Source organism: Manis pentadactyla, chromosome 19, assembly GCF_030020395.1.
Source record: "Manis pentadactyla isolate mManPen7 chromosome 19, mManPen7.hap1, whole genome shotgun sequence".
Taxonomy (NCBI): domain Eukaryota; kingdom Metazoa; phylum Chordata; class Mammalia; order Pholidota; family Manidae; genus Manis; species Manis pentadactyla.
The window spans coordinates 8,812,788-8,828,954 of NC_080037.1; the positions used below are offsets into that span (position 1 = coordinate 8,812,788).

Below are 16,167 nucleotides of genomic sequence, written 5' to 3' on the forward strand. Positions count from 1 at the left end.
TCTCAGGGCTGGCCTGCCTCTTCCTGCACAGCGGCACAAGGGCCCAGGGCAGGTAGGCGCGCGACTGTCACCGGGCTGAGTGGGACCCCCTCCCTGACTCCGTCTCCCTCTGTGTCCTCATCCTCCATCGGGCTTCTGCCCACCCTCCTCACCCCCGCTCTGCCGCACCTTCTCGGGCTCCTTGGTTCTCTCTCATGACCTCGGTTCCTCCTTCTCCTCCTCAGGCCCATTCATTCTGCTCCCGTGGACTCAGCGGGTATCACTCATCTCCCCGGGGGCCCTCGGCCTTCCCTGGGCTCTGCCCTCTTCCCAGAGCTGGGGCCGGGCTCTGGCAGGGGGCTCCCAGGTCCCACGCAGCCTCAGCAGCGCCCTTGCTCCCACACAGGCCCGCCACCCATACCTTCCCGTCCAGCACGCGCCAGTCCACGTGTACCCCCGTCCCCCACACAGACCCCCTGTGGCTTGTCCCCACAATCACACCGGCCCAGGGATCTTCCAGCCATTCAGCGAGGAGCCACTTTTCCTTTCCTGAGTAGGAGCAGGGGAAGCCTGGAGCATAAACCCACCGAGGCCTCTGCAGGAGGTGTCCTGCACTACTGGAAAGCCCAGCAAACCCCAAGAGGCTGGGTGCCCCCCGAGACAGACTCAGAGGAGTTCAGCATGGAAGGTCCAGGTCCCCCACAACATAGCCCCCCTCTGGCTCCAGCCTCACGTCGTCGAGGCTCCTGGACCACTGCTCCAGGCCAGCGCCGGCCCAGGCCCCACCACCCTCTTCCTCCCGGCCTGCTGGGGCCTCCTGCCCTGCTGGCTGGCTCCTTGCTCCCTGAGGACGGCACCACTGAGGGGCCCTTGACTCCCAGGGAGCCGCTGACTGCACCAGCCCAGAGGACGTGCCCCTGCCTGGCACGTTCTGGCACAGTGTCTACCCTAACAGAGCCACGATGAACAGTGTGCCGGGCCTCCAAGTCCGTCCACTGCTCACCCCTGATCTCGCAGATGCGACGCCCGAGGCGGAGCGGAGCACGTGGCTCACTCAGCAGATGTCAGCGCGTGCACTCCCTTCACCCTGCTGCGCCCATGACTTCCGGACACACGTTCCCCTACCTGGCCTGATGGGCGTGAGAGTGAGGATAAAGGGGTGAGGGGGGATGGCTGCTGGGAGTAATTCTGCACAGGGACCCCCGGAACAGACAGCTTCCAGCTCCCTTCTGAGCCCGGGGAGTAACCTCGCAGCCCAGGAGATGGCCAGTGGGGGCTCAGCCGCCGCTCATCCCCAGGATCACCCCAGGAGGTGCCAGCCGGGCAGTTTCTGGTTCTCTCACCTGGGAAACTTTGGGCTTCATGGAAGCATCTCTGATGGAAAACGTGTGGTGAATGAGGATGCAATGGGTAAGACCTCGGAAGAGTCAGGTGCTAGTTCTTGGGATCAGTCTGGAATTTTGATCACCCAGACATGGTGGGCGGAGTCCTGGGGGTGTCTTCCTGTGGACCCAGGGACAAAGGTTAGGGTCACCTTAGGAGCAGATGAGAGACAGAGATGGCCTGGAACGGGCAGGGCTGACCACGGTTCCCAGGGCTGGGGGCTGGGGGGGGGGCCAGGGCTGTTCACAGCCTGTGACTCTCCTGCCCCTCTGCTTACCCCTTCCCAGCACAGAGAAGTGGGTGACACCCATGAGTGGGCTTGTGAGGGGGGTGCGCACTGAGGCTCAACAAAAACGAAGCAGAAGGACAGAGGGAGGTGGGAGAAACGAGGAGAAACGCTTAAGCAGAACAGGGCAGGGAGGCAAAGGTGGGGCCGGGGCCCCTCACGGCCCTGAGCCCTGCGTCCGGCTGCACTCCACGCGCTGCTGCGGAGAACTAACTGCCTTGTTGTCTGCAGCTGGGTCCCGGGGCGGAAGGCAAATCGCCTGCCTCGTGCAAAATAAACTAGAGAGCCGGGCCAGAGGCCGCGGCCTCCACGGTGCTGAGGCAACGCAGGTGCAGGGCCACAGTGTTGCCACCCTGCTAGCCCCCACCCCGGGATGTGTGGGGAGCGCCCTGACTCCCTGCCCAGATTCCCTGCCTCGGGAGTGTGTGCGGGTGCCCTGGGTGCCCTGCAGGGGGCAGACAGGCCCAGGAGGGTCTCCAGCCGCCCTCTCTACCGGGCCACTCCCCACGCCCCTCCCTGCCCACAGCCCCGCACGCGTGTGACTGTCGCCTTACCCCCGGAAGACACCATAAGCCTTTGCCCGGTCGCTGCTTCTGCCTGTGCCTGGACACGGCCTTTCTTCCCGGCGAAAAAGGAGGCCACCCTTCTCATCCTTCGAATCCCTGCTCAGAGGCTACATTGTCCTCACTGTGAACCCTCAGCAGTTGCAAGTGATGGCTTTCACTTCCTGCGAAGACAGCCCCGTGTTCAGGTTCCTCCTGTTCAGCGATTAAGTCACATACACGTTTGCAGCAGGTACGTCTCTGTTATGGGACTGCGCGTTCCTAGAGCACAGCAACCTTAATTGACTTCTCTCCCTCCCCAGGAGGCTGTGGACAGTGTCCAGTACTGAGTGAGTGAGTGAGTTTAGAAGATGAAGCTAGGGGCCGGGGTCACCAACCCGTGGCGGGTCCTTCTCCACTTGCTGTTGGCTTCCTGCAAGTCCTGTCCTCCCTCGGGATTCTCTATAGGGTGAGTGACTGTACATAGGTGCTCCATCTATCAATCTGTGTAGCTCATCTCCTCCCGGGAGGTCAGCCATCCCTAGGAATTGTAGGAAGAGGGCATTGAGGGGGAAAGGTGTATACTGAGCCCAGTCCTTGCTGCAAGGAACTCCGAGTCTCATGAGGAAGCCATGCAAACAGACCACAAGGACCCAGTGTGACAAGTGCCAAGTGCATAGAAAGGGAAAAGCAGGGCAGCTTTTCCTAAGATAAGCAACAGTCACAAGACTTATCTGCGACCCTGGGTGCAGGGATGGGAGCACAGGGAAGGATCACTTAGGAGGAGCCCATAACCCAGACAGGGCAGGTGGTGAGAAAATCTCCAGGAAGGAGGCAAAGCCCAATACAGGCTTTGTGGGACGACCAGGAGTCGGCTAGGAAAAGATACAGAGGGATGGACAAGTGTTTCCAGGAGAGAACAAACCATTCTAAGGAGGCAAGAAATGGCATGGCCCTCACCCTGGGGACCTGTCGGGAGACTCATGGGGGGTGTCCTATAACCCTAGGAAGGGAGCCAACAAGAGCTGAGGCTGGAAAGAGGAAGTTCATGGAAGTTCATGGAAGCCCTCAGCCAACTTTTTAATGGGCTTAATTGTGTTCTGACCTTCACAGGGAGCCATGGAATGATTTCAGGGATGAGAGTATCCCGCCAGATTTTCATTTGAGAAGGAATATTTCAGCAGCAGAATTAAGCATGGATTCAATGGGGTCAGAAAGACTGGGTAGGGGGCTCTCAAAAGAATTCAGGCAAGGAGTGAAGAAAAGCCTGCTGAAGGCAGGCCTGTGGAAACAGGAGCAACAAGGGGCAGAGTCGGCAGGTCGTGGTGCCTGATGGGACAGGAGAGGCGAAGAGGTGGAAAGAGACAAGCTTGGCTCCCAAGGTTTTAGATTAAGCACCTGGGTAAAAGGTGACCCCACTGGAGGAAGAAAAGGTGGGTTTTGTAGGTACCTCATGTTGTATTTGAGGTGCTAGGGGGATATAAACAAATGTAGGGATGCTGCTCAAAGGAATCTGTGCTGGAGACAGAGGTTTGAGTGTCATCAGAATAACCTTGGTGGCCTAAAGACTAAAGAACAGATGAAGGTACCCTCAAAATGTGGGTAGAGGGAGAAGAAGGCTCAGGACAAAACCCTGGAGAATAGCTACACTGAAGGGGCAGATGAAGGAAGAAGAGCCCACTTCTGCTGAGGAGTGATCGCAGAAGAGGGGGGACCTTGGAGGTGACACCACAGAGCAAAGGAGGAGTTTTGGGAAGGGTCATTAGTGTGAAATGCTCAAGTAAGTATTAGGGAAGACAAAAAGGGATGAAAAAAGGTTACTGGATGTCCTGTGTAACTTACCTACCAAGGTTATCTCTGCCTTTGTCAGCTGTTTTACAGCCCAATAAATTGTGGAAAGCTGATAATGCAAATGATTCTTGTCCACAGAAATGCAAATTGGTTGTGTATTATGGATATAATTTATTAACTCTTGTGGATGAACCAGTTTTACATCTATTTGTAAATTCATTTCAGAATTCCTGGTTGATCTGTGTAAGTATGGTGCACTGAATTTTCCTTTGAACCAGTTGAAACGTGGTACTGGATCTTTCCTTAATTCATGGATTAAATGCAGTTTTTGACACATGTGTTCATTTTATATTAGTATGAAAGGCATGACTTACCTTGGTTTAAAAACTGATCCTGTAGCAGAAGAAGAAAACTGAAAAGTGACCATTGGATCTGATGACTGGAACTAGATCCATTTGGGAGGTTTGGTAAAAGCAGAAGATAGACTGTAGTGTGTTCAGGTGGGAAAGTGGTAAAAATGAGGAAGCAGAGACAATGGATTTCAAGAAACCTGGCTGTGAATGGGAGGGGAGAGACTGGGTGTTAGCTGGAGGGCACCATATATAGAAAGAAAGAAAGAAAGAAGTATTTCTTTTACATCTGACACCACAATTCATCTTTGAACTGTCAACATCTTGGTAAGCTGTGCTGGGTATAAAAGCAGTGACAGAGACACACTGGAGAGGGGGCAAGCTGGGGCTGCCATGAAGGGACAAAGGAGAGGCACTTAATTTGGCATTAACTAGGTGGAGACCTTCCCTGGGGAGTGAATTCTTGATTTGAGTCTTTAAATCGAGACTTTTCTATGATTTTGGAGGAGTCTGAGGTGTTGCACTGAGTCAGACAAGTACAAAGGAAATAAGCTATGGTGGGAAAGACTTAGGTAAAAAACCCAGATCCTTGTTCTAGCCAGTGATTTGTCACATATATTATAGACACATGTGTTCTGAATGGAAAATCGGTGCAGACCATTGGAAAATGTACTCTCCTGAAATCTAGGCTGCTTCGTTGCCATTTGCCTTGATTTGTAGAGATGCCATCACAACCATGGGATCCTTGAAGTCAGTGCTCAGAAGGAAACTCAGAGATCAGTGGTCCAGTCCTCAGCCTTTATTAAATGTCTTTGGGTCATGTACATCCCCTGATTTTTGACAGATTAAAAAAATGTGGAGGTGTTTCCCTACCCTCGGGGAGCTTCGGCATTATTGAAAGACCTCAGATCTCGGAATCAGACCTATACTACCAGCCCATGGGCCTGAACTAACCTTTTTCTCCTCGATCTATCAGAATCTCACTGTTTCTTTTACCTCCATGGAGATTTTACACCCATGAGGAGCCTATGCCCAGCACTGGGGGTCTATGTAAGGCAATTCTTGAGCAAGGAGGTCTGCCTTTTTCCTACCCTGGCAAGGGGCTGCCCTTTCTAAGGGGAATCTGGGATTCTAGCTTCTTTCTGTGGTATGGAGCCAGCACCAAAGGGATAGGCATCAAAAAAATTGTTTTAATAAGTGAAGAGACTGTTAATAGCCCTTTAGTTTGTTGGAGAGAGAGGGCTGGAGCCCTGGGGGCTCTGAGGCCAGAGCTTCTTGGGTTTATTTGCTGAGCTTTCCTCTGAGCTGGCCCCCTGAGTGTTGGGATGGAGGTAGGGGAATTCCCTTTCAGTTCGAGCTTCAGAGGCCCTGTCTTCTGAGCATTGCATGTAACCACATTCATCTAAGTGCCTGGCACACTTACTTAATAAATGTCAGCTTCTTTCCTATTCCAAACATTCCCAAAACTTCAGGTGGTTTCATTGAAGAAAGTTGCTGGGCATTGTATCTACAGAATGTCACAGACAGCAAGGTCAGTGACACTGAAAATGCTAAGAAAGGCAAGTGACAAGGTAAGGGTGGAGAAACTGTAGCCAGGGGCCAGCTTAAGTAGGGCCTGTAGTAAATGAAAGGAGTGTGGATTTTATTCTAAGTGGATGAGGAAGCCATAAGGTATGAAGCAAAGGAGTGATGTGATCTAATTTACATTGTAAAAGGATTACTCTGATTGTGCTATTTTAGTTGAAGTCCGATTTTCTAGGACTGGTGGTGAAACTAAGAACAGGTTCTATTTTTGCCTTTTGCCAAGTAGGGTAACAATTCTTCAGGGAATTGCAGCCAATAGTCAGTGGTGGAGAAAAGCCTCTAGGGGCACAAAGAATGGAAGCAGAGACCACTCGGCCACAATGGGCATCTGGACAGAGCGGAAGGACCACTGGACTAGAGGACAGCAGCAGAGGCGATGTGGAGAGGCAGGATTTGGGATAATGCTCATTTCGTAGCCAATCCTGCTAGCTCTTCCTTCGCCTAATGAAGCAGTATCATTATTCCCATTGATAAGAAAACTGAGACTCAGAATATTTCAGTAACTTGTCCAAGATCACACAGCTAAATACACGGAGTTTGGACTGGAAGCCGTATCTCCTGATTCAAGAACCAGAGAGTGAACAGATCTAGATCCTGAAGATCAGGGTTGGGTCACTGTGGTGCCAACGTTGCTGTTAAAAAACTCCAAGTAGGCCCACCCTCAGAGCACCCCAAGTCTTGGGACACCCTGAAGAAGCTAGGCTGTGGTGCTGGGCATGGCCGTGGCCAAGCTGCTAGACCTGGGAAGCCCTTGTCTAATGTCATCTCCTAAGGGTTTGTCTGAGAACCTGGCACTGTTCCCATTGCAGTGGAGGGGACGGTTCTCAAGGCCACTGGGAGGTTCGGGGCCACCACTCCCTCCTGGGGAGGCCAGAAGACAATATTTATTGAAGGTTGGCAGGTGAAGGAACACAGTATACCTGAGGGGGTTGAGGCAGGGTCCCTCCCTCTGACTAGGGGGGAGCAGTAGAAAACGCTACCATTTCCTACCAGTTGTTCAAACTCACTCAGCAGGCGGATGCACAAGATGAAGAAGAGTCAGGAGACCACATCAGAAGGGAAATGGTTTGAAGAGTCAGAAATATTTAACTCCGAAAGGCAGCATCTCAGAAGAGACATGACATCATGACAACTGTATTTCAATATCACAAGGGCCGTTGGGGAGGGGCTGAAGGCAGAATTATAGCCATTGGGCGAAAAGCACAAGAAGGCAGATTTGTGCTCAGTAGAAGGAAGAAATATCTTCCAATTAATCCTGCCAAAATAATAGAAAAGTCTGGTTTTTAAAGTGGCAATAATAAATTAACAGTGCTGCACATTCACATCCATTAGGCTGCACCATGTAAAATTGCTGATGTTCAACCATTTCTGACCTACAAAAACAGCAATTTCATATGGCTTAACTTATTCCATTTTCCCATCTCAGAATAATCTCCAGCGTCCTTTTAATGGCCTCCACGTCCTCACAGGATCTGCTCCACTCCCTCTCTAACAGGAATTCCTACCTCATCTCAGCCAGACTCCTTGCTGGGCCTTGAATCCTCTAAACTCATTCTGCCTCAGGGCCTTTGCAGTTGCTTTCTTTCTGCCTGGAATATTCTTTCCCCAGCCTACCTGTCCTCTTATCTTAGAGGCTTTCTCTAACCACCCAACGTAAAATCATACACCTCACCTCCTCTGCCATCCCTTGCTATCCCCCTTGCCCTGCTCTGTGTCTCTCCTGAGCACCTACCACTGTCTGGCATATAGTTATTTGTTTATTGTCTATCTTCCTCCATTATAAGGTAAGTGCCAAGAGAGCAGGGACTTTGTGCTGTTCCCTACTGTATCCCCAGGGTTTGGAATAGTACCAGACTCGTGGTAAATGTTCAATAAATATTTTTTGCATGAATGGACAGATCATTTTTATCAATGAGGAACCTGAGACCTGGAGACGGCAAATGATTTTTCCCAGAAGCACCAAGCCGGTGCCTGGAGATGCTGAATGGAAGCCGAAACATTCTGATTGCAAAGTCCAGCCTCTACAAAAAGCCACCCTGCTCTCCGATCCCCTGATGGCCTTGATGGTGAGCCCATTTCTAAGGCTGAAGAGGGGCTCCTGCTTTGTGTCCATGGTTGGCGCAGATGGGCCCTCGAGGCGCCTTCAGCTTTTGACTTCTACTATCCACAGTGAAGCATCTGTTTGAGAGAAGGCTCCGAAGAGCCAGGTTCGGACCATCCCTCAGACCACAGCTGGACTGGCGAACCAGACGCGGCCCGTTGACAGGATTCTGTTTGAAAAGAAGCCCCCACCAGTGTCTCTTCTGGGGAGGCGGAACATTAATCTGAGCCTCAAAGTACGAAACATCCCCCAGTTTGTAAACGAATGCAGGATGTGTTTGCATAGCGACCACCAAGAGAGCAGTATTATGTGGAGAGGAGCAAAAAGACAAAGCCGGGGGGCTGAGCTCTGGGAGCTGAGGGCTCGGCTCTCCCCGGGAGGCTGCCTCTGTGCAGCTAATTACCATGAGGGAAGGAAACGGGAAGGTGAGTCAAGATAAGCAACCTTTCTCCTCCCCAAGTTTCCTGCTTTGCAGAGAGCTGGCCTTTTGGTTTTCGGACCGGACGAGATGAGGTAGGCTCCACAGTGCCCAGCTGGATGGGGACGGTCTCCTCTTACCGGGCCACCGCTGCCGGGGTGGCCAGCACATGGTGCACACGTGTAGGGGTGAGGTGCGTGTGGCAGTGAGGTGACTTGTGTGGGATGCTGCCCAGGGTGGGGATGGGATGTTGCCAGTGTTAACAGACCGAAGTAATCAACTCACATTTGCATAGTACTTGGCAGTTTCCAAAGGACTTTTGTGTAACTCATCTCACTGAGTGGCCACATTTTACAGATAAAAGATAAGGTAGCTCCGAAGGGTCTGCTGACCTGACCTGAATCACCGAGTTCTGTGATGCCCTGCTGGGATTTTAACCTAAATCTTCTCGTTCCAGATTCCATGCAGTCTTCATAATCCCAGGGCAATTGTTGGCATCTTCTGTGACGTCTCTAAGGAAAGGGGCAGAGGCCCTCTGCTCCCTTTTGTCCAGGCTAACAAAAGCGAACACTGACAGCGCTCCTGTGCCAGGAACTCTGCAAGCACTTTACATGGGATAGGCTGTCTTACTGGTCCATTTCACGGAGGAGACAGTGAGATGCAGAGAGGTGAAGTGACTCACCCACGGTCAAACAAGAGCAAACGGTGAACCTCTGTGTTCATCAGGATAGGATCCATTATGTGGCGGGATAGCTCCCAAACTGCATTATCTTAACAAAAGAGATTCATTTCTCCCTCAGACCATTCGTTCATCATGGGGTGGCAAAGGGGCTCTGCTTCCTATAGCCACTCAGGGACCCAGACCAGAGAAGGACGTCGCTATCAGGAAGCTGCACCATATGGATTCAATGAGCTCCTGCTGCTCTGGCGGGCGAAGAAGGGCTGGAGGGTCTCACACTAGCAATTAAATGCTTTGGTCTGAAAGTGACATGTCACTTCTGTTTACGGCACACTGGCCAAAACTAGTCAGGTGGGTTGTGCCCAGTAGCCTGGGGACTCAGAGCGAACCCAACGTGAGTCCTGGTGATGCCGATCGGCTTGGCAGACTGAGCTCAGAGTCCATGCTTTCAGTCACCATGCCAAGCCACCTCATCGATCACGAACCCCTCGAGGTTAGATTCCCGTTGTGAATTGTGTTTATGGGTTCCTTTCCCTTTCTTCCCTGCATCCCTCTGGCACCTATGGAGGCACTCTGTTGGGTGATGAGGGTACGAAAATAATGATCCTTACTTCAAGTGTGCTCATGTTAAGAGGAAAAGTGCTAATGTGCCATCCACGCAGCAGATCAGGGCAGACAGCTGAGACCGTGGGTACAGCTCACACGTCCTGGGATTTCCCAGGAGAGAAGGTAAGTGAATGAGTCAGGCAAGGCTTCCTGGAGGAGACGGCCTTTAAACTGGGCCCTAGCGATGAACACAATTTGGGATGAGAAGGGAAAGGGCTGTGGACCTTCCGTGCAGTTATCCTCAAACACTCCTGTGAAGTGTGCCAAGTGAAATTCTTGGAAACTCTACTGAACCTGGAGAATTCAGGATTTCCCAGCAGGATGGCCTCTGCGGGCACCGTACCATCGGCTGTACCACCTGTTTTCATTTTGTTTCACTACAAGCTCGAAAGGTTGGAGACCTGGCAACTCTCCTTTTAAACAAACTTTTGCATTTTAATAAATGAAGCCAGTTCTGCTCGCCTCCTACATCCAATTCCTTTGGGGTTCTGGATCCCAATTTCAGTCTCCACTTTTCCTATTCCCATAATTGTGTTTGGCGCAGACCATTTGGAGGCTGCGTTCCAAACGCAAGGAGCCTCTAGCTGTTTATCCCTGAACTCCCATAATTGGCCTCAGGATTCTGCGACAGTCATAAGTGGTGAATACAACCCACGTGCCCCATGCCCCATGGCCTGGAGGTGACACAAATGGAGCCTCTGCAATCTCAATCCAGAAATTCCTTTCCTTTTCCCTGAATTTGGGCTGTTTCACCCCAAATCAGGCAGGCTTTTAAGTAACCAGAGCTGCCCATGCATTAAATGACACAAACATGGTACTTTTTAAAACATTTGTATTTATATATATAAAAAAATTAAATATATATAATATATAGTGTGTTTGAGACTAAAAATATAGTACATAATATTTAAAAAAAAGGAAAATGATAAAAGGCAGAATAGGAAAAGGTGTGAGGAACACACAGATACACACTGCTAAAAATCTACGATGGTCTGTCCTAATAAAAATAATTATTTTTTTTCCTCTTCTTTTAATTATTATCATGGATCCATTTATTATGGGGGTTTGGGTGGAGAAAATTAAACTGGAGCCAGAAATGGAGGTCGGAATCCCCAGAATGGTTAGGGTGGAAAATGTGACCACAGGAAACCCTGCGCTTCTTTCTGGTCGAAGTGGTCACCATTGCTAATCAGATTGTGTCCAAAGTTTCCATTGTATGGCAACTTGGCTGCAGCCTCCCCGGAGTTAGGGATATGCCCAGGGGGCAGCGTCTGAAGATCTCCAGAAGCAGACAGAGGCACCCATGGCCTGCCAACACCCGAAAAGGTAGTGGCTGGGGCTGGCAAAAAGCCAGGAGCCAGGGACAGACTGGCAGGAATGAGTGACAGTTCTATGAAAAGTGGAGTTATTTTTGTGGGCAGGCTTGTACCAGAACCACCCAGTATGGCCTGTGATGTCTGCGCAGCAATTATTTTTCCAGGGACAGGGCCTGGAGCTCCTCACAGTGATGCAAGAAAATGGGATTCTGCCCCCTCCCCTGCAACTCCTCAATTCATCCATCTCCCAAGCCACACATCCTTCCTGTCCTACTGACCAGCCCAGAGATGGAATGTTAGGACCCAGCTGATAAAGGTGAGCCTCAGGAAGAGGCTGGCCTCTGGGAGAGGAGAGCACGCACAGTGGAGGGGGCAAGGGGAGAGGGAGAAGGGAATGAGGTGGGGGAGGGGGAGTTAAATACTAATTTCATAGCCTCTTCACAAAAATAAATGCCTTTGCAATTTCATCCCTTGGTCTGGGCACTCAGTGTCCCACTGTCCCCTCCTCGCCGGTCCCACCGGGGTCTGGAGCCTCACCAGTGCCTTTCAGGTGGTCCCCTCAGTCTGCAGGGGTGCAGAACGGCAACCTGGCTCGGCACACACAGCGCTGAAGTGGTAGAGAAGCCTAGGTTTCCCAGGCTGGCGTGGCCCTGGGACTATAGTGGTGGGGACACAAGTGCCCACATCACAGAGTGAAGCGGCGACTAAGCCAGTTTGGTCCAACTGGGGACTTGACTTTAACATGGATTTCTTTAAACCCGAATGGCCCGGCACTGCTGAGTGCACGCAGCAAGCACCCTCCATGAGGCCATCTGATCCCGTTCTAAGGAGCCCAGGACTGGTGGCCCCTGACAGCGCCCTGCTGGCTCATGAAGGGGCACGAGGGCAAAAGGGACTCCGGGCGGTGTGTTCCATCCTGCAAAGGGAAAGGCCACCCTCAAAATTACGAGGAACGCAGCAACTGCTGGGTGAGGAGAGGGCGCAGGGCCTGCAGGCAGGGCGGTCCCACTAATACTTTTCTTCCCAAGCAAGACGTTTTGAGAGCTCAGCACAGCCCCTGTCCCTGGTTGCTCTCCTTTCTGACTCCCTGCAGTTTTCACTTCAAGCAAACTCTGTGGCTGGGCACAGAGGGACCTGGGATTCGGGAGGCAGCCTGTACCCTCCACTGACAGCACGGCTTACCTAGGACCACAAGTACCTCTGTAAGATCTAGAATCTGTGTCATAGAGCTGCACCCATCTTCCTTCTACCAACTGTCCTCCCTAACAGCTGCGTTGGGAAGGGCAGCTCTATTCACGCCTGGCCCTCTGGTTCAAGAGACCTTGGCCTTCAGGCTTCGCCTGCTCTTAAGTGGGTGCGCTGTCCCTGGGCCAGGGGAACATTCCTGAGCACCGGAGAGTCACTGCGGCCCTTCCTCCCTGCAGAGGAAGCTGCCTGAACCCTGGGTATGCAGTGAAGGACTCACCATGCCCACCCCGGCCACAGGCACCTTTGCAAAGCTGTCAGAATTCAGGGTGGGTCTCCAATTCTGAAGGACCATTCCCAATGGTCCAGGAATAACCCTACCCCAATTTCACCGAAGTTTATAGGGTGTGCCTTTTGTTGCTGTTTGGAATCCATGGGTTCTTAGTGGAAATTTACTCACAGCACCTCTGCCAAGATGATGAAACCCGTGGTGAACGCTTTTTTCAAGAGGAGGCCCTTCCGACTCCCCACCCCTCGCCCGGCTTGCTTACTGTTCCCAACTCCTTGCCAGGGATCGCCAGACCCTCCATCTCACCAAACACATACAACAAAGGCAGAATAGTTCTAGATTTGTGCAATCCTTCCCCCTCACTTCACGGACCAGACAACTGGGGGTGATAAATGTAAAGTGGTTAGGCTAAGGTCACTCAGTCAATGGCAGCTTTGGAACTGGGTTCCAGGCCTCCGGACCCCCAGCCCTTGCTCTTCCCACTCAAATAAGAATGTCCAAGGCAATCAGGGTCACCAGGACAACCACATCAAGAACTGAGGCAGCCTGTTAGAGGACTCCGGCCTTTGAGAACAAAAACTCCAGGTTCAAGGGCACCTTCTACCCCCTGGATTCCAATTGGCTGAGAAGACAGGTCCCAGCTTGGATGCTTATCAGACCAGAGGGCAAGCTGCAGAGGGAGACTGCCAGGGCTGCTGCTGTCTCCCGTGCCTTGTGCCAGGCACGTCTGATACTCAGGAGCCCCCTGTCAATGTGTTCAGCAACAGAGGACAGTGCAGCACTCTGCCTCAGGCCTTCAGAAAGTGAGTGGGCCCTGCAGCGGCAGCGGACCGACCTGCGGACCCTGGGCACCCCCTCCTCCATCACTGCAACAGAGTGTGCCCAGCACCGAAACCAAAAAGGAGGGAAGAGAATGTGGCAAAACCCCAAACACAAATCAATGTTTCGGGGTTTTTTTGGAAATTCTTGTTTAAAAAGTGACAATCTTTAACTGTTTGGCTCAGGCACGGCTTCTGGTTTCTGTGAAAATAATCCACATATGCATGAATTTGTTTGCACAGAGACCTGCATCTTTAACAGACCCTCACTGAGCACACATCAAAGGACCAGGAAGGAAGGTGTCAGCCTCCAGGCGAGGGGCTGAACATGGCATGAGCCTGTCTTGCCTTGGGAAGAGGGTCCTTGGGATGCGCCCCTGCTGAAATGGAGGAGGACGAGGAGGTTGGAACTGGAGCTACTTTCTTCTAGGGTATTAGCAGGGAGAGGATGGCGAGGAGTCAGCCCACAGCCCCATGTGCCAGGGTGGCGATGGCCCATGGCTAATGAGCATGTAACTCATTAAAGTGAATGCAACTAATGGATGATGACCACGAGAAAGGGCAACGCGCTCTCTTGAGAATTGCACCACAGGCCCAGCCCAGTCAGGCCGAGTGGACTCCAGACCCCACATTTCGGGAAGGGGAACGAGTTCTCTTTGGAGTGCCGGTTCTCTTTGGTCAGAAGGTGGCAGGCTGAGAAGGGCCATGGGGAATGTGTGTGGGCATGCATGCACGTGTGTGGCGGGGACAGCATGGGCCATGGCTGCCTGCAGTGTCCTTCTGCACCACCTTACCCGTCAGCCCTTGCCCTTACCAGGCCCCCTCATGCATCTGTCCCCTAAGCCCTGCAACGCTGGACAGGGCGTCTGGGGCTCACAATACCGGCTCCCTGCAGCCACCCACACAGGACTGGTCAACCAAAGCTGGACACTCAAGGCACTGAAAGTGGAAAAAGGAATCTGATTGATCTAAGAAAAGAAAAAAGACACTTAACAAACCAAAACCTGTCTCAAGAGGACATCTCCCATGTACCCTGGAAGGTGGCCTCTAACCAGCTCGTGGGCGCTAGGGTACGACAGCAAGAATCTGAGCGCCAGGCCCCCTCCCTAAGCCCGTCAGTCCATTGGGTGACAGGTCTCACTACCTGAATGTTTAAAAATGGATTCAAAGTGCTTGGAGAGTGAATGAGTCATGGAAGGTGTTAGGAATCCGGAGGAAAAGAAGAGGCACCTCCTTTCCTTTCCACTGGGACTTGTATTTGGGTGGGGGGGATCCCTAAAGCATTTTTTTTTCTTTCCCAAATGAGGTTTTCATTGTTTTTTGAAAAATAGCCTATAGCACCCCTACCCTCACCCCATCACTCCCCAGGCAGGCCACATTTAAAGCCAGGGAGGGGGCAGACAGGGGAGAGAAGGTGGCGCGGGCAGTCTCCCTGCACTGTGGGCGCTGACACTGCTGTGTAGCACACAGAGGTCTTGCTGGTGAATCGGGGCATGGTTCCCGACCTTCCTTTCTTCACCGCCACCCCCAGCCTTACCTGCCTGGTCCAGCACAGAGAGGAAGGAAGGGGGCAGTGTTCCTGGAGGTGCCTGGGTCCCTCTGCGGGCTGACAGACAAGTGTCCACTGTGGGCAGCCAGGATACTGGCATTTTAATCCCAGTGGAACGAGGGCTGGATTTGAACTCAGGGCCAGGGCTATTCTGCAGACAGAGCCAAGAAAAATCAGGGGCCCCTTCTGCAGTGCCGAGGAGGGAGAGATGCACCCAGGGTATGAATGCAGACTGCAGAGGACTGGCCAGGCTGTCCTGTTTCCACCGAGCCGCGCTGGAGTCACCGACCCCCACACTTCATGCCCCCTGGGCCAAAGCGTACCCACTCACCCGCAGGTGATCCCCTATCTACTAACGGGAGACCAGAGGGGTCGGGTAGAAAGGGAATGCTAAAAAGTGCCCCCTCTGCTCTCCACAGCCTTCACTGCGCCTGTCCCCACGCTGAGGCCAGGAAAGGGCACAGGTCAGGAGAGACACGTCCTCCCGAAGAAGAGGGAAGGGCAGCCCTGGCGGCTGGGGCATGCGCCGAGCACCATCCTCGGGACGGGGTGTTTCCGGGAGACCTGCTCCCCACCTGCCACGGCGGGAGGAGAAGGCGGGTCCGGGGCGGGAGCAACGAGCGACGCCCCTGAATATCAGGGAACAGCCGTGGGAGCCTTCTCCTCTGCCCCGCAGAGACGCCCCGGCCGGCCCGGCGCCTACACGTGAGTCTGCATGCGCTGCTGGAACCGCTGGCCGTAGTCCGAGTGCTGCGACGTGTAGGAGAACCGGGTGGCGGTGGCGTACTTGCCAATGGGGTCGTACGCCTCATACGGGGTCCGCTCCAGGCCAGAGGGCGGGGCCTGGGGGTAGCCCAGCCGGTAGGTGGGGTACCCCGCCGCCGCGGGGAAGGGGTGGGAATTGAACTTCTCGTAGTTGTCGTAGGACAGCTGGCTGGCTGTGTCGGCGCCAGCAGGGGCGGCAGGGCCGGGGGCCGAGGGCTCGGGGCCGTAGTCGGCGGCGGGGGCCCGGCTGTACGTGTTGAGCTGGGCGTAGCCGCTGGAGTGGGAGAGACGCGAGGAGGGGCGGCCGTCGAAGCGGGCAGGGCCAGGGGCGCGGTAGTCGGCGTAGAGCACGGCCCGGGAGGAAGGGCGGTCTTCGTGGGCTCGCACATTGTAGTAGCCGTTGGTGGGGTCCTGCGGGCAACGAGAAGAGCGTGGAGGAGGGGGCCCCCTCGGGGAGGGGTGTCAAGGCTCGGCAGGGCCCTGGGCTCTCGGCCAGGACCCCCTCACTTCCTCTGTTCCTTCAGTA

General features: G+C 53.2%; 1 protein-coding gene across 3 annotated transcripts in view; it reads right to left on the reverse strand.

The window, feature by feature from the left end:
• Nucleotides 1-10,534: 10,534 nt before the first annotated feature.
• Nucleotides 10,535-16,167, reverse strand: part of KIRREL1 (kirre like nephrin family adhesion molecule 1) — a 95,257-nt gene continuing 89,624 nt past the window's right edge. For all 3 annotated transcript variants that reach the window (XM_036922638.2, XM_036922640.2, XM_036922637.2), the window contains exon 15: nucleotides 10,535-16,052. In XM_036922638.2, the coding sequence (XP_036778533.2) occupies nucleotides 15,576-16,052 (477 nt within the window). In that variant the 3' untranslated portion in view covers nucleotides 10,535-15,575. The remainder of the gene's footprint in view (nucleotides 16,053-16,167) is intronic.